This window comes from Bubalus kerabau, chromosome 1 (genome assembly GCF_029407905.1).
Source record: "Bubalus kerabau isolate K-KA32 ecotype Philippines breed swamp buffalo chromosome 1, PCC_UOA_SB_1v2, whole genome shotgun sequence".
Lineage (NCBI taxonomy): Eukaryota > Metazoa > Chordata > Mammalia > Artiodactyla > Bovidae > Bubalus > Bubalus kerabau.
The window spans coordinates 207238867-207259297 of NC_073624.1; the positions used below are offsets into that span (position 1 = coordinate 207238867).

General features: G+C 38.0%; 1 protein-coding gene and 1 pseudogene across 7 annotated transcripts in view; both read right to left on the reverse strand.

Annotated features, from left to right (window-relative positions):
• The window catches only part of UIMC1 (ubiquitin interaction motif containing 1), a 139263-nt gene that overhangs the window by 108948 nt on the left and 9884 nt on the right, over nucleotides 1-20431 (reverse strand). For 3 of the 7 annotated variants that reach the window (XM_055551064.1, XM_055551059.1, XM_055551037.1), the window contains exon 2: nucleotides 3047-3201. In XM_055551064.1, the coding sequence (XP_055407039.1) occupies nucleotides 3047-3193 (147 nt within the window). In that variant the 5' untranslated portion in view covers nucleotides 3194-3201. Of the gene's footprint in view, nucleotides 1-3046; nucleotides 3202-6803; nucleotides 7044-20431 lie in introns of those variants that run through there. The other 4 variants (XM_055551046.1, XM_055551055.1, XM_055551054.1 and 1 more) reach the window with 3 other exon arrangements.
• On the reverse strand, nucleotides 8332-9991 carry LOC129630454 (tubulin--tyrosine ligase-like; annotated as a pseudogene).

Below are 20431 nucleotides of genomic sequence, written 5' to 3' on the forward strand. Positions count from 1 at the left end.
AGTCACGACTGAGCGACTGAACTGAACTGCCAAATAAATAAATATTTAAAGAGAGAGAGAAAGAACATGAATGGGCTTATTTTTGCTTTAAAGCAATGCTGTTAAGAATAAAAAAAAAAAATCAATGAAATTGGTTATCAGTGGTGTAAAGGATGTGGAATAGGGTGTATATAATGGAGAAGCAAGATAACTTGAGTGTATCTTTCTCTATACATTTAATTTATTCAATAAAACAATTTTCTATATAATGCAAAAATAAAATTAAATCAACAAGAATGGGAAGAAAACAAAGAACCAATGCAAAAACAATCAGTTGGATGGTACCTTTTAAAGTACCTCAGTAACTTTATTACATATAAATAATCTAACCACATCTATTTAAAAAAGAGATTCTCAAGACTGTATAAAACTAGAAACCTCAAACCGTGTGCTACCTACAAGAAATCCAAATAAAATATAAACAAATACCTAGGTTAAAAGTTAAAATACCAACAAATGGTGCTGGAAAAACTGGATATGCACAAGCAAAAAAGAAGTCAGATCCCTATTTTATACCATACATGAAAGCTAATAACGCAAAATCGATCAAAGACCTAAATATAACACTTAAAATTTTAAAACTCTTAGAAGAAAACATGGGGAAGGAAATGGGAACCCACTCCAGTATTCTTGCCTGAAAAGTTCCATGGACAACAGAGCCTGGCAGCCATAATGCATGGAATCACAAAGAGTTGGACATGATTGAGCACACACAGAAGAAAACATTGGGGAAAAGCTTCATGACATGGAAGATTTCACATGACTTTTTGGATGTGACACCAAAGCACACACAGTAATACAAAAACCAGATAAACTGGACTAAATTTAAAACTACTCTGCATAAAAAAACTATCAACAGAGTACAAAGGCAACCTATGGAATGGGAGAAAATATGTGCAAATCATATATCTGACAAGGGGCTAACTGTCCACAATATATAAAGAACCCCTACAATTCAACGGGCATTTCTGTAGTGTAGCGGTTATCACATTCACCTTATACACAAAAGGTCCCCGGTTTGAAAACAGGCAGAAACATGTTTAGGGCTTCTCTGATAGCTCAGTTGGTAAAGAATCTGCTTGCAATGTGGGAGACCTGGGTTCGGAAGATCCCCAGGCTACCCACTCTGGTATTCTGGCCTGGTGAATTCCATGGACTGTAGAGTCAACGGGGTCGCAAAGAGTTGGACACGACTGAGCAACTTTCACCATTCAACAACAATATGTATGTGAATATATATAATCTAAAAATGGTTAAAATCCTAAATTATGTTATGTATATTTTACCACTACATATACACACACACACACGCCATCTCATACCATACACAAAAATTATTTCAAAATGGAACAAAGACCAAACTGTAAGAGCTAAAATTAGAAAACTCTTAGGGATCAACTTCATGACTTTAGATTTGGTAATAATTCTTTAGCTATAACACCAAAAGCATTAAATAACCAAAGGGAGAAAAAAAAGGTAACTTGGACTTTTTCAATATTTAAAACTGTTGTGCATCAAAGAACATTATCAAAAAAGTGAAAAGACATCTCTTAGAATGGAAGAATATATTTGCAAATAAAGTATCTGATAAGAGGTTTAATATGCAAAATAGAAAAAGAAAATTTAACCACTCAACAACAAAAAGTGCAAGATATAAATGGACAGAGAACTTGAACAGACATCTCTTCAAAGAAGCTATACAAATGGCTAATAAGTACAAAAAAGATGCACAAGTTCATTAGCCATTAGGGAAATGCAAGTCAAAACCACAATGAGAAACCACTACACATCCACTAGGGTGATATAAAAATTAAACATTTAAAAATAACAAGTGTTAGCAACAATGTAGAGAAACTGGAATCCCAGTATATTGCTGATGGGAATGTAAAATGGTACAGTCACTGTAGGGGGAAAAAGGCATGAAGAGGACTTCCCTGGTAGTCCAGAGGTTGAGAATCTGCCTGCTATCACAGGGGACGCAGGTTCAATCCTTGATCTGGGAAGATTTCATATGCAGTAGGGCAACTAATCCCCTGCCCACAACTACTGAGCCTGCACGCCCTAAAGCCTGTGTGCTCTGCAACAAGAGAAGGTACAGCAATAAGAAGCCCTGCACTACAACTATAAAGTAGCCCCTACTCACCTCAACTAGAGAAAGCCCATGTGCAGCAACAAAGACCCAGCTCAGCCAAAAATAAATACATAAAAATTTTGTAACAGGGATTAAGTACTGTTATATGCTACAATATGGATGAACCTTGAAAACAAGTGAAAGAAGGCAGCCACAAATACAATTCAATTTAAAAGGAAGAGTCAGAGACAATTCTGAGCTTTATAACCTGAGGCAAATGAGTGGTTCTACCATCAAATGAGATAGAAGATAAAGAAGAGTGAGAGGTAAACTTAGATGAAAACACAGTGACTTACTTCACTGCCTTACTGGATGTGACCTACAAACAGGCAGAAATTTCCAATAAAAAAACGGAAACACAGATCAAGGGAAAGATTTAAAATCTATTACAGCTCTGTCCAACAAAGCTTTCTATAATGAAGGGAAATGTTCTATACTTGCGCTAACACAGCAGACACTAGATGTGACTAGTCCAAGAGATGAACTGATTTTTCCTTTTATTTAATTTTAATTAATTTAAATTTAAATAGCTACAGGTGGCTAGCTGCTACCACACTGGACAGAGTATATCTAGAAACTTAAAAAGCTGTCTTTCTCTCACTTTATAGACATATGAAAATTTTCCCATTTGATTTATTCAAATGGTTTTAAAATATCACCGTCAGTTAATACATTATAAAACTGAGGAGCTATGATCCATCCTCAGCCAAATTGTATGACTCCTTTCTTCTAAGTAATTTTTAATTCCATTTACGAAGCTGAGTAAAAGCTGCATGGTCTGGCAAGATGTCATTAAAATTGAGTCTCACAAACAAACCAGTCACAGATAAGGAGGCCTAGTTTAAGACCTAGAGCTCTACTCTTTAGAATACTAACCTCTCCATCACTATCAGATATCACAATGTATGCATCCTCAAGTCTACGCTTCTTCTTCACATTGACAGAACCGGTAGTTTCTACATCTTTCTTCTCCAGGTTCTGAGCTTCAGAGGCTTCTTTAACTTTTTTCTTTCTCCGTGGCATCCTTTTGTCTGAAATAGAAGGAAAAAAAAAATTGGAGAAGGAAATGGCAACCCACTCCAGAATTCTTGCCTAGAGAATCCCATGGACAAAGGAGCCTGGTGGGCTGCTGTCCACAGGGTCGCACAGAGTCGGACATGACTGAAGCGACTTAGCATGCATGCATTCATTGGAGAAGGAAATGGCAACCCACTCCAGTATTCTTGCCTGGAGAATCCCAGGGACTGGGGAGCCTGGTGGGCTTCCGTCTATGGGGTCGCACAGAGTCAGACACGACTGAAGCAACTTAGCAGCAGCAGCAGCAAAAGGAAAAATAATTTTTTTAAAGTATAAGTTTTCTAGATGCTATTTATCTTTTGGTCATATAAAAGAAAAAGATATCTATCTAACAGAAGTAAAATTGGATTTCTGAACTCTTCTACTAATTAAAATTTGTATTTTTCCTATAAAGGAAAATATATATATATAAATCTAATTTTTTAGTGACTTTTCAATAGGAATAATATAATAATTTATCATAGTTCCTTAAACATTAACTTAAATAACTGGCTCTCTAACTGCGTATTATTCATCTAAAAGCTTTTTTCTTTTTTAATATCAATGCCTCAACCCAATAAAGGACATCTTTTTAAAAAAATCCACTGCAAATAATCATCAGATCAGATCAGTTGCTCAGTCGTGTCCAACTCTTTGCGACCCCATGAATCGCAGCACGCCAGGCCTCCCTGTCCATCACCAACTCCAGGAGTTCACTCAGACTCACGTCCATCGAGTCAGTGATGCCATCCAGGCATTTCCTCCTCTGTCGTCCCCTTCTCCTCTTGCCCCCAATCCCTCCCAGCATCAGAGTCTTTTCCAATGAGTCAACTCTTCGCATGAGGTGGCCAAAGTACTGGAGTTGCAGCTTTAGCATCATTCCTTCCAAAGAAATCCCAGGGCTGATCTCCTTCAGAATGGACTGGTTGGATCTCCTTGCAGTCCAAGGGACTCTCAAGAGTCTTCTCCAACACCACAGTTCAAAAGCATCAATTCTTTGGCACTCAGCTTTCTTCACAGTCCAACTCTCACATCCATACATGACCACAGGAAAAACCATAGCCTTGACTAGACGGACCTTTGTTGGCAAAGTAATGTCTCTGCTTTTCAATATGCTATCTAGGTTGGTCATAACTACTTAAAGGTAAAAGACTGAATGCTTTCCTCTTAGGATAGGAATAAAATAAGCATGTCTGCATTCATCATTTCTACTGAACATTATACTACAGGTTCTAAACAGGTCGATTATGGAATAAGAAGAAATAAAAAATCCAAATGGGAAAAGAAGAAGTAAAACTACTGCCTTTTATAGATGACATGATCTTGTATTAAAAAATAACCTAAGAAATCCACTAAAAAACCATTACAACTAATGAAAAAGTTCAGTAAGATCGCTGGATACAAGGTTAATATACAGAAATCAACTGAACAGCTATCTATAAGCAATAAATAATCCAAAAATTAAATTTTCAAATTCTATTTTAATGGCACCAAAAATAAAAAAAATTCTTAACAAAATTTAACAAAAGTGCAAGGTTTGCAACCAAAAACTACTGCTGGAAGATATAAAAGATAAATGCAAAGACATCCCATGTTCATGAATTAGAAGACTTGACACTGTTAAGACAGCAATATTTCCCAAACTGCTCTAGAGATACAACATAATTCCTAATAAAATTCCTACTGGCTTTTTTGTTGACATAGACAAGTTGATCCTAAAATTCACAGAGGAAATGCAAAACAGAGGAAAAACAGAGGTCCCAGAACAGCCAAAACAATCTTGAAAAAAAGAACAAAGCTGAAGGACTCACACATCTCAATTTCAAAACTTGCTACAAAGCGATATTATCAAGACGGTGTGGCACTGGCACAAGAATAAAAATAATGATCAATGGAACAGAAGACCAGGCAGTTCAGAAAACATCCACACATTTACTGTCAATTGCTTTCAACAAAAGTAGCAAGGTAATTCAATGAACAAAGTATAAGTCTTTCCAATAAACAGTACTCTAACAACTAGATATCCAAATGCAAAAAGAATGAAATTGGACCTCTACTCACATAATAAAGAATTGCATGAAACAGATCAAAGACCTGAATGAAAGAGCAAAATCTATAAAATTCTGAGGCAGAACATAAGCATAAAGCTTTGTAATCTTGGATAGGTGAGTTTATTAAATATGTTATCAAAAGCATAAGCAACAAAAGAAAAAATAAATAAACAGGGCTTCATCTTATTAAAAACCTTGTGCTCCAAACCACAATATTAAGGTAAGTTTAAAAAAAAGTAAAGAATGAGAAAAGTAACTGTAAAGCATCTATGTAATAAATTGTATACAGAATAAAGAACTCTTGCAAGTCAATAGCAAAAGGGTTTCCATCCATATCTTGGGTTTTTGTTAATAATGCTGTAATTAACACTGGTATGCATATATCTTTTCAAATCAGTGTTTTGTTTTCTTTGAGTAAATACTCAGAGGTAAAACTGCTGAATCATACAGCAGTTCTATTTTTTCACTTCAATTGTATGCTTTAAGTGGATGGATTATATGGTAAGTGAATTGTATCTCAATAAAGTTGCATTTTTTTCTTAGAGAAAACAGCAAACATTGACAAGGATGCAAAGAAATTAAAACTTTCATTCATTCATAGTGTGAATATAAAATTCTGCATCTGCTGTGGAAAACAGCTTGGCAATTCTTCAAGAAATTAAAATACATCTAGTAATTCTACTTCCAAGTAAACATCCAAGAAAGTTAAAAACAAGTATTTAAACAAAGACTTGCACTTAAATGTTCTTAACATCATTAATCATAATAGCCAAAAACAGAAATAATCCAAATGATGAATGGATACACAAAATGTGGTACATTCATCCATACAATGGAATGTTGGTCAGCCTTAAAAAGAAACAAAGTACTAATACATGCTACAAAATGGATAAACCTTGAAAACACATTAAGTGAAAGCAGCCAGACACAAAAGCCTACAAATTGTATGATTCTGTCTATATGAAACATCCTGAATGGACTAATCTACCGAGACAGAAAGCAGATTAAGATAACTAGAGGTTTGAGGAGACAGAAATACAGAGTAACTACTTAATGGCCTTGGGTTTCTTTTTTGGGGTGATGAAAATGTTTAGAATTAGAAAGTGGAATTCCCTGGTGGTCCAGGGAATTCACCTGCCAATGCAGGGGACACAGTTTCAATCCCTGGCCTGGGAAGATTCCACACGTTCTGGGGCAACTAAGCCTGTGCACCACAACTACTGAGCCAGTACTCTAGAGCCTGCAAACCACAACTACTGAGCCCACGCACCTAGAGCACATGCTCTACTACAAAAGAAGCCACCACAATGAGAAGACCACGCACCACAATGAAGAATAACCCCTGCTTGCCACAACTAGAGAAAGCCTGCACACAGCAAAAAGACCTAGCAAAGCCAAAAATAATAAATAAATCTTAAAAAAAAGGAACATAGTGGTAGTTGCACAACATTTTGAATGTACAAAAAGCCATAAAATTATACACTTTAAAAAGATGACTGCTGAATTTTACATTCTATGAAATCTACCTGCCTGGAAAATCCCATGGACGGAGGAGCCTGGTCCGTGGGGTTGCTGAGAGTCGGACACAACTGAGCGACTTCACTTTCACTTTTCACTTTCATGCATGGGAGAAGGAAATGGCAACCCACTCCAGAGTTCTTGCCTGGAGAATCCCAGGGACGGGGAGCCTGGTGGGCTGCTGTCTGGGGTCGCACAGAGTCGGACACGACTAAAGCGACTTAGCAGCAGCAGCGGCGGCAATCTACCTAAATTAAAAAAAAAACAAAAAACTTTCCAGATGATTTTCTATTATAACCAAAGCAGAGACTCATTGACTTAAATACTGATTTTAAAAGAACGTTAACTGTGTTACAAACTTCTCAAATTGTTTAATCATTAAATTACTCCTAAGAGAAGTGTTACATCTCATGGTCAAAAAACATCTGGACAACCTGAGTAGTAAGGGAGGATAGTAATAAAGGACACACTCAAACTCTTCCAATCTAGTCACTCATAATATCATTCCCTATCTTAAGAATAGAAGCTAAACACAAATTTCTTTTCTATTCTTAATGTTTATTTTTAAATGACTTAAGTCTTGAAGAAATAGAAGAAATCACACAGAATGATGAAAATATTAAACTACACATAAATTTTTTATTGTAGTATAGATGACCTACAATACTGTGTTGGTTCTAGGCATACAGCAAAGTGATTCAGTTATTTTTTCAGATTATTTTCCCTTACAGGTTATTACAAGATATCAAATATTGTTGTTCCCTGTGATATACAGTAAATCTTTGCTGCTTCTCTATTTTATGTATAGCAGTTCATATCTGTTAATCCCCTACCCCTAATTTATCCTTTCCCCTTTGGAAACCATAAGTTTGTTTACTATGTCTGTGAGTCTGTTTCTGTTTTATATATAGATTCACTTGTATTATTTTCTAGACTCCATATATGTGTTATTATATAATATTTTGTCTTTATCTGACTTCACTTAGCATGATAATCTCTAAGTCCATTCATGTTGCTGAAAATGGCATTATTTCATTTATTCTTATGGGTAATACTCCATTTTATTTATACACAGACACACACACATGCATGCATGCTCAACCCCTCCCCCAGCTCCCACTCCTCCACCAGCACATCTTCTTCTTAAACCAACCAACCAGATTGGCACCTGGGTTGTTTCCACGTCTTGGCTACTGTAAATAGTGCTGTTATGAACACTAGAGTATCTGTATCTTCTCAAATTAAGAGTTTTCATCTTTTCTGGATATATACCTAAGAGTGGGGTTACTGGATCATATGGCAGCCCTACTTTTATTTAAGGAACTTCCATACTGTTTTCCATAGTGGCTGCACCACTTTACACTCCCACCGACAGAGTAGAAGGGTTCCCTTTCCTCCACACCCTCTCCAGCATTTGTTATATGTAGACTTTTCGCTAGTCATTCTGACCGGTATGAAGTAATACCTCATCATGGTTCTGATTTACATTTCTCTAACAATTTAAGCTACATATAAACTTTTTTTTTCCACAAGGGAAACTAGAAAGTATTTTAATAAAATGAAAACAAAAACACAAAAGCAAAATCTGTGGGATGCAGCTAAGAAGTTCTTATAGAAAAGCTGAAGGCATTAAATGCTTGTATTTTTTTAAAAAACTAAATATCTCAAATCAGTGACCTGACCTTATACTTTAAGGAAACTAGAAAAAGAAAAGCAAGCCCCTCAAAAGGAGAAGAATAAAAATAATAAAGAACATGAAGAAATCGAAAACAATAATGACAGAGAAAATCTATAAAGCCAAAAGCTGACCTTTAGAAGAGATTAATAAAACTGATAAGCCTCTAACCAATCTGCCCAAGTGAAGGAGAGAAGATATAAATTACCAATATAAGGTAACTGAAGGATTAAGCATAAGGATTTTAAAAAGTTTCATCACTACAGATAATATAGATATTAAAAGGATAATACAGGGATATAACAAATAATTTTTGTCCTTAAACTCGACAACTGAAATGGAACAATTCCTCAAAAGGCACAAACTCCCAAAGCTCCATCAAGACACATTTAATAGAAAGAGAAAGGACTGGGTAACTCTATGATACCTTTGATTTGTAGTAAGATACTACTTTCCAGGGTGATGTTCAAAGCACTTGTTAGGTACTGATTGAATTCCTCAAAGAACATTGCGTTCCCCTTCTTCATACTTCCCATAGTTCTCTGAGTACTCCTTTTGAATGCAGTGATTAGTCAAGTGGCTGGTTTTATCTTGGAAATTATCCACCTGATAAGGTTCTGAAGCAGTCTGCAGGACACCCTCACTATAGAGGTAGATATTAAACTGACAGTCCACCAAGACCCAGCCTCGGATGTCAAACTTGCGATGACCAGGCTTCCAGGAACAGCGGGTGCTCCAGGTATTTCTGGATCATGTGTATCTGGCCTTGGTTGTCTATGAAATCCAACAGTTCTGTGGCTTCTGAGAAGATGAGTATGCCTTCACCTTTGGCTCCGGCTGATGACTTTGCAATCCAAGCGTTGCCCTCTCCCTCCTCTTTCTTTCTGTTATATTAAGTCAGGAAAAATTCTCTGTCGTCTGTCCTTGAACTATGGAGCAGTGGATGGATTCCATTCTGAGCTGGAGCAACTAGGGTCTTAAGGTTGGTTGGATAAATCATGTAGGACTCGCGGAACCATGTGCAGGACTCAGCCTGTTCTGGGCTGGTTTTGATGAGCTTCACTAAAGATGCTTTGCGACACAGTTTGTCGGCCACTCTGTAGTAATTCACAAAGTGCATCAGCCCAGGCTCACGATCCAGTCTCCTGAAGGGCAGCCGGTTTCTTTCTTCCAGCATCAGGCTGAACCTGGGGTTGTCCCATTGCAGCCGCTTCCAGTGGCCTGTGGCGAGCAGCAGCCAGAACACTTCATTGGCATAGACGCTGCTGTTCCCATCGCGCACCACGAAGGTGTACATGGCGAAAGGCCGCACGCCTGGCACCCCCACCCCTCACCCCGCCAGCCGCCTCAGGGACCAGCCAGCCGGGCGGTGGCTCAGCTAGGGACCAGTCCAGGCGCCCACCACCTAAACTTTTGAGTCTATATATATTTAAATACATATAGCAACAATAAAATTAGACAAATATTTATAGCATACATGAAAAAAGCTATTGATTATATTTAAAAAGTACAAACTGACACAAAATATTAACATCCCATTAGATAACGAGACATGAACTGTCAATTTGCAAGGAAAAAAATTTATCAAACATGAATATGTGGAAGGATTTAACCTATAACACTATTTAGACAAATTTTTAGACACATTTTTACTTCCTAAAGTAAAATGAATTAATTTTAATGATAATCCTGCAGTTGGGGGAGCAATTCTTCAAACACCAAACTGTAACAGATATTTAAAAAAACACACACAACACAAAACTTTGTATAAACGGTGCCATATTCTAATATAAATTACTAAAATCACTGAAGTGTTCAGTTTTAACCACTCGCTCTATCCCTCCTTTTAGACTTAGGTCTGTTACCGCCATAATGAAAACTACCCAAAGAAAAACAAAACAAATATTTTTGGAGACCAAGAAAGAAACAGCTAAGACATCTGTGGGGAAAGTATAATGGAATCTGGCAAATTAAAGAGATAAATCTTAGATAAATACTTAAAGAAAAGAACTGCTCGCTAAGGGTTCTTAACCAATCCACAAGCCCTTAAAGGACCTATGGTTAGGCTTCAAGGGATTCACAATCTCCTGAAACTGTGTGTAAAACTGTCTTGTTTTTGTATGCTCCCTGGGAAAAATTCTTATTTTCATCCAACTCTCAGAGGAGCTCAAAATCCAAAAGAGTTTAGAACTACCAATGATCTAGCTAAACCCCTTCATTTTCAGAAACAACCTGAAGATTTAAATTGATGTGCATAACCAGTCTCCTAGTATTTTTGTGTTTAAGAATTATGACTTGGTACAGGGAGGGAGGAGGGAGGAGGCTTCAGGATGGGGAACACGTGTATACCTGTGGCAGATTCATGCTGATATATGGCAAAACCAATACAATATTGTAAAGTTAAAAATAAAATAAAATATATATATATAAAAAAAAGAATTATGACTATTTCACCTTTTTACATTTTGGGGTTTTTTTTATGTCTGCATGCCGTCTAATACTGAAAGGTAAAATTTTTGCAACCTGAGTAACAAAGATTTCTCAGGATACAAAGAGTAAAAGACACAGAATTTTTAAAAACTGACCAACTAGGCTTCAATGAAACTTAAAACTTATGTTCTTCAAAAGACACCAATAAGAAAACAAAAAGACAAGTCATAAAATGGGAGAAAATATTTGCAATGCATATATCTTGCAAAAGACTCATAGTCACAATATATAAAGAACTCTTATGGTGGTGATGGTTTAGTTGCTAAGTCGTGTCCAACCTTGCAACCCCATTAACTGTAGCTCACCAGGCCCCTCTGTACATGGGACTTCTCAGGCAAGAATACTAGAGTGGGTTGCCATTTCCTTCTCCAGGGTATTTTCCCAACCCAGGGATCAAACCCAGGTCTCCTGCATTACAGGGGGTCTCCTGCACTGCAGGCGGATTCTTTGCCAACTGGAGCCACCAGGGAAGCCCAAATAACTCTTATAATGCAATAATAAAAAGACAAACCAATTTTTTAAATGAGCAAGATATGGACACAAAAGCAAATGTACTCATAGCCAATAAGCAAAACAAACAGAAAAAGATGCTCTGCATCATTAGTTATCAAAATAGAAATTAAAGCCACAATGACATAACACTACACATCCATAATGGTCGTGGATGTATAAACCACATTTATAATGGTTACAATTAAAAATACTAAAAACACTAATGTGGGCAGAAATAAGGAATACATGGATCTCTCATACACTGCCAATGGAAATGTACAATGTTATAAGCCACTTTGGAAAACTATCTGGCAGTTTCTTAAAATTTAATGTATACGACTATACAGGCCAGTCATTCTGCTTACTACTATTTACTCAAGAGAAACAAAAACATATCACCACATAAAGACTTGTAATGTTCACAGAAGCTTTTCATACAGTGTCAAGCACTAAGAAGTGAAGTTGCTCAGTCGTGTGCCACTCTGCGATTCCATGGACTGAAGCTCCTCCGTCCATGGAATTTTCCAGGCAAGAGTACAGGAGTGGGTTGCCATTTCCTTCTCCAGGGGATCTTCCCAACCCAGGGATTGAACCCGGGTCTCCCACGTTGCAGGCAGGCACTTTACCCTCTGAGCCACCAGGGAAGCCCACGAGATGACCCAAATGTCCAATAACAGATGAATAAACAAATCGTGATTTATTCATACAACAGAATATTACTCAGCAATAAAAAAGGACACAGGCAAAAATACGAGTGAACCTCAAAATCATTTTGCTGAATGAAAAATTTCCCTGGTGGTCCAGTGGTTAAGACTCCACGCTCCCAAAGCAGGGGACCCGGGCTCAAACCCTGGTTAGAGAACTAGGTCCCACATCCTGCAACTAAGTTCAAACACAGCAAGTAAGACCCAGCACAGCCAAAGAAATAAGCCAGTCACAAAGAGTAAAGGTTGTATTATTCCATTTATATAAAATGTAACCTAACCTATAGTGACAAAAAGTAAATCACTGGTTACTAAGGTTCAGGAATGTAAGAAGAGAAGGACAGAAGAGAGCATGAGGAAGCTTTTGAGGGTGATGGGAACCTACTGTATCATGATTTTGGCAGCAGTTTCACAAGTGTATACAACTTGAAAATTTCATCAAACTATACGCTTCAAATAGATGCAGTTTATTACACATAAATCATTTTGCAATAAAATTGATAAGGAAAAAATAAAATGAGACACCACTATACATCCACTAGCATGGCTAAAATTTAAAAGACTAAAAAGATCAGGCATTGATAAGAATACAGGAGCAGCTAGAACTCTAATACATTGCTGTTAGGAATATAAAGTGGTACAACCACTTTGAAAAGACAGTTTGGCAATTTCTTAAAAAGTAAAACATACACCTACTATATGACCTAGCCATTTCAAGTATTTACCCAAAAGAAATAGTCACGTTCATAGTAACCCTATTCATAATAGACGAAATCTCTAAACAGCCCAAATAGCCACCAGTAGGCGAATGGATAAACAAATTGTGGTCTATCCATACCATAGAAAACTACTTCACCAATTAAACTACATAAAACATTATGGTGAGCAAAGGAAGCAAGACACAAATAAGTACATACTATATGATTCCATTTACAGGCATACCTCATTTTTTGCACTTTGCAGATATTGCATTTTTTTTACAAACTGAATGTTTGTGGCAATCGTGTGTGGAGCAAGTCTCCCAACAACATTTTCCTCACTTTGTATCTCTGTGTCACATTTTGGTAATTCTTGCAACATTTCAAACTTTTTCTTTATATTTATCAAGGTGACCCACTTTCAATGATTTTTTTTCATTTTTCTTTTTCTTTTTTTTGATCAGTGATTTTTTTTATGTTACTACTATAACTCAATGAAGATTCAGATGACAGCAATTTTTATCAAGTTTTCTTTTTCATTTTCATTATAGTCAATTTATAAATTTTGTTATTAATAGTTTCAAGTGTACAGCAAAATTAATCAGTTATACATATATCCACTCTTAAGATTCTTTTTCCATATAAGCTACTACAGAGTATTGGGTAGAGTTCCCCGTGAATTAAATATATACATTGTATGGATGTGAGAGTTGGACCATAAAGAAGGCTAAGAGCCAAAGAATTGATGCTTTTGAACTGTGGTGCTAGAGAAGACTCTTGAGAGTTCCTTGGACAGCAAGGAGATCAAACCAATCAATCCTAAAGGAAGTCAACCCATAATATTCACTGGAAGGACTGATACTGAAGCTGAAGCTCTAATACTCTGGCCACCTGATACAAAGAGCTGACTCACTGGAAAAGACCCTGATGCTGGGAAAGATTGAGGGCAGAAAGAGAAGGGGACAACAGAGGATGAGATGGTTGAATGGCATCACCAATTGGTGATGGATCCAATGGACATGAGCTTGAGCAAACTCCAGATGATAGTGAAGGACAGGGAAGCCTGGTGTGCTACAGTCCATGGGGTCGCAAAGAGTCAGACACAACTAAGCAATTGAACAACAACAAATTATTTTTTTAGACTCTGCAAGCTTAACAGACTACAGTAGAGTGTAAATATAACTTTTATATGCATTGGGAAACAAAAAAATCACGTGACTCACTTTATTTTGATTTACTGCAGTGGTCTGGAACTGAACCACAGTATGTGAGGTATAACTGTGTTTGAAATTCTAGAAAAGACTAATAAATCAACAGTGAAAAAAAAAAAAAAAAAACCCAGACAAGTAATTGCCTCAGGCCAGAATGGGGGAGGGAGAAAAATGGCTGGTTAAAGGCATAAAGGTACCTCTTGAAATAAGTGTGCTGTATCTTGATTAAGGAGGTGGTTACACAGGTAAGATACTCTGACCAAAATTCAATCACAGACTTGATTCATCATCATCAAAATTCAATCATCATTCCCTCCAAAGAAATCCCATGATTATTGTCATGACAATAAAGAGGTTAATAAATCTTTTCTCAAAAAGGAACTTTAAAAGCTGACAAATTTCAGCTTGGAAACTAAGTGAATATAACAAAATTAAAAATATTTATTCATGAAAACTACTTAACTTTCAGTAAGAACACCATGAATCTCTGCAATTCATACCAAGAGCTTCTCCCATATATCCCCCGCCCCTAGATTCACCAGCCAAGGAAAGGAAGGACATGAATATCAACAATTTCACTTTCACAGCTGGCGGGGACTCACTAGGTAGGAACATTTTTAGTCTATCTTAGTGGCCAATACCCTGTGGTTGGGTCCTAGATGAGGCAAGCAACAAACCAGAGAACGAATCAAAGATTTATCAGGAAATTCCAAGAAGACAGACAGCCATAAGAGGATTCATAAAGTCTCCAAATATCCCAGACTGATGAAAGTTTGTGTTCAGTTCAGTTCAGTTCAGTCGCTCAGTCGTGTCCGACTCTTTGTAACCCATGAATTGCAGCACGCCAGGCCTCCCTGTCCATCACCAACTCCCGGAGTTCACTCAGACTCACGTCCATCAAGTCAGTGATGCCATCCAGCCATGTCATCCTCTGTCGTCCCCTTCTCCTCCTGCCCCCAATCCCTCCCAGCATCAGTCTTTTCCAATGAGTCAACTCTTCGCATCAGGTGGCCAAAGTGCTGGAGTTTCAGCTTCAGCATCATTCCCTCCAAAGAAATCCCAGGGCTGATCTCCTTCAGAATGGACTGGTTGTGTACATACATGCAAACACCAGAGCAGACCCAAGTGTCCTCCATAAACCTGGCAGCAGGACGCTGTGCATACACAGCAGAATCTGAGAGCCCCTGAGGACAGTAAACACTGGGGCAAGCTTGAAAGCCAGTACTCAGGTTCCATCCCATGCAGAACTAAGACATCATCTTTGATTCTCTTTCACTCATTTTTCATATCCAATTAATCCTCATGCCTTACTGATTTCATCTCCTATATTTCTCTTTAACTTATCCACGTCTGTCCATTTCCAATTCAGTCGCTCAGTTGTGTCTGACTCTTTGCAACCCCATGGACTGCAGCACACCAGGTTTCCCTGTTCATCACCAACTCCTGGAGCGTGCTCAAATTCATGTCCACCAAGTCAGTGATGCCATCCAACCATCTCATCCTCTGTCGTCTCCTCCTCCCACCTTTAATCTTTCCCAACATCGGGGTCTTTTCCAACGAGTCAGCTCTTCGCATCAGGTGGCCAAAGTATAGGAGCTTCAGCTTCAGCATCAGTCCTTCCAATGAATATTCAGGACTGATCTCCTTTAGGATGGACTGGTTGGATCTCCTTGCAGTCCAAGGGACTCTCAAGAGTCTTCTCCAACACCACAGTTCAAAAGTATCATTCTTTGGTGCTCAGCTTTCTTTATAGTCCAACTCTCACATCCATATATGACTCCTGGAAAAACCATAGCTTTGACTAAGCGGACCTTTATGGGCAAAGTAATGTCTCTGCTTTTTAATATGCTGTCTAGGTTTGTCATAGCTTTTCTTCTGAGAAAAAAGCATCTTTTAATTTCATGGCTGTAATCACCATCTGCAGTGATTTTGGAGACCAAAAAGTACAGTCTCTCATTGTTTCCCTATCTATTTGCCATGAAGTGATGGAACCGGATACCATGGTCTTAGTTTTTTGAATGTTGAGTTTAAAGCCAACTTTTTCACTCTCCTCTTTCATCAAGAGGTTCTTTAGTTTTTCTTCGCTTTCTGCCATAAGGGTGGTGTCACCTGCATATCTGAGGTTATTGATATTTCTCCCAGCAATCTTGATTCTAGCTTGTGCTTCATCCAGCCCAGCATTTTGCATTAAGTACTCTGCATATAAGTTAATTAAGCAGGGTAACAATATACAGTCTTTCCCAATATACATACTCAATATACATAACATACATAACTCAATATACATACATATACATACTCCTTTCCCAATTTGGAACCAGTCTGTTGTTCCATGTCCGGTTCTAACTGTTGCTTCTTGACCTGAATACAAATTTCTCTGGAGGCAGGTAAGGTGGTCTGGTAGTCTCATCTCTTTAAGGATTTTCCACAATATGTTGTGATCCACACAGTCAAAGGCTTTGGTGTAGTCAATAAAGCAGAAGTAGATGTTTTTCTGGAACTCTCTTACTTTTTCAATGAGCCAATGGATGTTGGCAATTTGATCTCTGGTTCCTCTGCCTTTTCTAAATCCAACTTGAACATCTGGAAGTTCATGGTCCATTTTCACTACCACCCTAGTTCCAAAGTACCAGCAACTCACATGTGGACAATATCTTAACTAGGTCCCTTACTTTCACTCTTGCTCCACCCCCTGTCCAATTTGCTCTACACACTGAAGCTTTCACCTTTTAAAATTGCAAATACTAAATTATTCCACAATTTAGGAATTCCTTGGCAGTCCAGTAGGGTTAGGACTCCACACTTTCACTGCTGAAGGGGAAGGTTCAATCCCTGGACAGGGAAATAAGGTCCCACAATCCACATGGCAAGGCCAAAACAAACAAAATAAATAATATTCCACTATTTAAAACTTCATTATCTCACTGTTTCATATTTAAGACATTTTTCTCTTAATATGGTCTACATGGTATGCCCTGTATTATCGGACCTCCTGCCAGATTTCTCTTGCTCTACTTCCTCAGTTCTTAAGCTACATCCATACTACTTTTCTGCCACAAAGCCTTCCCACACACTTCTTCTGCATGAAAGATTCCCTCCAACACTAGGTTCACCTAGTTTACTCCTCATCCTTGAGATCTCAGCTGAACTATGATCTCAGAGAAGTCTTCCTTGACCACCAAACCTGATCAATCTCTTACCACATATGCTCAACGCATCAGCTTTCCCTCAAAGTAATCACAGCTGTAACTATATATTTATGTTTGCGATTTTTTAAGGCAATACCTGTCTTTTCCAATAGATTTGTAGGTTTCAGAAAGACAAGGATAGGTCTAGCCCTAGGACTTAGCACATTCTCTGTAAATAACAGATGATCATCAAATACTTATTAAATAAATTACTTATACAAAATTTAGAACAATTTAGTGGTGAAATTATACTTTTCTCTTTATCCAAACTTTCTAGTCTTAAAATTTTTAAATATTTAAAAAAAAAAACTAGCTGTGTTTTATAGTTTTCAGCTTGTAAGTCCTGTACATATTTTGTTAGATTTATGCCTAAATATTTGAGATGACTGGATGGCATCACCAACTCAATAGACCTGAGTTTGAGTTAACTCCGGGAGTTGGTGATGGACAGGGAGGCCTGGTGTGCTGCAGTCCATGGGGTCAAAAAGACTCAGACACAACTGAGCGACTGAACTGAACTGAACTTCTCTTAGTAATTAATGAAAGCAATCAAGATCTAAATCAGTGGAACATACATGCTCATTGATTGTAAGACTCAACATAATAATGCTGTCAATTTGTCCCAAATTCATCTTAGTGCAGTCTCTCAGCCAGGTCCAAGTCTTTGCAATCCCATGGACTACAGCCCACCAGGCTCCTCTGTCCATGGAATTCTCCAGGCAAGAATACTGGAGTGGGTAGCCATTCATTTCTCCAGGGGATCTTCCCAACCCAAGGATCGAACCCGGGTCTCCCACGCTGCAGGCAGATTCTTCACCATCTAAGCCCCAATTCATCTTAGATTTAACATAATTCCTATAAAAATCCCTGCGGTATCTTTTTGTAGACTTAGACAAGTTTATTCTAAAATTTACATGGAAAAGCACAGGCCCTAGAAAGACTTAAACAATCCTGACAAAAAAGAATAAAGTGAGAGGAATCACACTACTCCATATTAAGGGTTATTATATGACTACAGTAATCAAAATAGTGTGGAATTGGTAGAATAATAGACATACATCAATGAAGAAGAAAGAACTCAGAAACCATCACAACATACTCAAATCTAATTTAGTAGGGAAAGTCTTTTCAATAAATGGTGTTAAAGCAAGTAGAAATCCACTGGCAAAAAGAAAAAAGAAAACCTCAAGCTAACACTTTATACAAAATCAACTCAAAATGAATCTATTAAAACCACGAGATAATACTATTGAATACACACCCAACAAAATGAATAAAATTTAAAAAGTCACACCACCAAAGTCAGGCAAATATTCAGGGAAACTGGATCACTCATACAAAGCTGGTGGGAATGTAAAATGGTACAACTCTGAAAAGAGTTCTGCAGTTTCTTAACTATCACATAACCCAATAACTGTACTCCTAGGTATTTATTCCAGAGAAACAAACTTCCCACAACCAACACTTCAAAAGTTGAACAAATTAGGCTACGAAATTTTGTGTCATCTGCCATATTCATCTGACCTCTCGCCAACCAATGACCACTTCTTCAAGCTTCTCGACAACTTTTTGAAGGGAAAATGTTTCCATAACCAGGTGCTGCTGCTGCTGCTAAGTAACTTCAGTCGTGGCCGACTCTGTGTGACCCCATGGACGGAAGCCCACCAGGCTCCCCGGTCCCTGGGATTCTCCAGCAAGAATACTGGAGTGGGTTCCCATTTCCTTCTCCAATGCATGAAAGTGAAAAGTGAAAGTGAAGTCACTCAGTCGTGTCCCACTCCCAGTGATCCCACGGACTGCAGCCTACCAGGCTCCGCCGTCCATGGGATTTTCCAGGCAAGAGTACTGGAGTGGGATGCCATTGCCTTCTCCGCCATAACCAGCAGGAGGCAGAAAATGCTTTCCAAGAGTTCATCAAATCCCAAAGCAAGGATTTTTATGCTAAAGGAATAAACAAACTTATTTCTCATTGGTAAAAATGTGTTGACGGTAATGGTTTCCATTTTGACTAATAAAGATGTGTTTGAGCCTAGTTATAATGATGTAAAATTCACGATCTAAAACTGCACCTATTTTATTTAAATTTATTTTTAATTGAAGGATAATTATTTCACAGTATTGTGTTAGTTTCTGTCAAACATCAACATGAATCAGTCATAGGTACATATATCCCCTCCCTCTTGGACCTCCCTGCCACCTCCTTCCCATCCCACCCCTCTAGGTTGTTACAGAGCCCCAGTTTGAGTTGCTGAGTTATACAGCAAATTCCCACTGGCTACCATATCTATTTTACACATGGTAATGTATGTTTCCATGTTACTCTCTCCATACAACCCATCCTCTCCTTCCTTCCCCACCGCTCCATGTCCATAAGTCTATTCTCTATGTCTGTTGTCTCCACGTCTGGAGCGTGGAGACTTATCTCCACTCCTTCAAATAATTTCATCAGTACCATCTTTCTAGATTCCATTTATATGTATTAGTATACGATATCTGTTTTCCTCTTTCTGACTTACGTCACTCTGTATAATAAACTCTAGGTTCATCCATCTCATTACAACTGACTCAAATGTGATCCTTTTTATCACTGAGTAATAGTCCATTGTATATATGTACCACAGCTGCTTTATCCATTCATCTATCAGTGGACATCTAGATTGCCTCCACGTTCTAGCTATTGCAGGCAATGAACATTGGGGTACGTGTGTCTTTTTCAACTTTGGTTTCCTCAGGGTATATGCCTAGTAGTGGGATTGCTGAGTCATATGGTAGTTTTATTCCTAGTTTTTTAAGGAATCTCCATACTGTCTTCCATTGTGGCTGTATCACTTTACATTCCTACCAACAGTGCAAGAGAGTTCCCTTTTCTCCACATCCTCTCCAGAATTTATTGTTTGTAGACTTTTTGATGATAGCCACTCTGACCAGTGTGAAGTGATATCTCACTGTAGTTTTGACTTGCATCTCTCTAATAACGAGTGATATAGAGCATCTTTTCCTGTGTTTATTAGCCATCTGTATGTCTTTGGAGGGAGAAAGAAATGGCAACCCACTCCAGTATTCTTGCCTAGAGAATCCTGTGGACAGAGGAGCCTGGTGGGCTGCTGTCTACAGGGTTGCACAGAGTCGGACACGACTGAAGCGACTTCATATGCATGCATGTGTTGGAGAAGGAAAT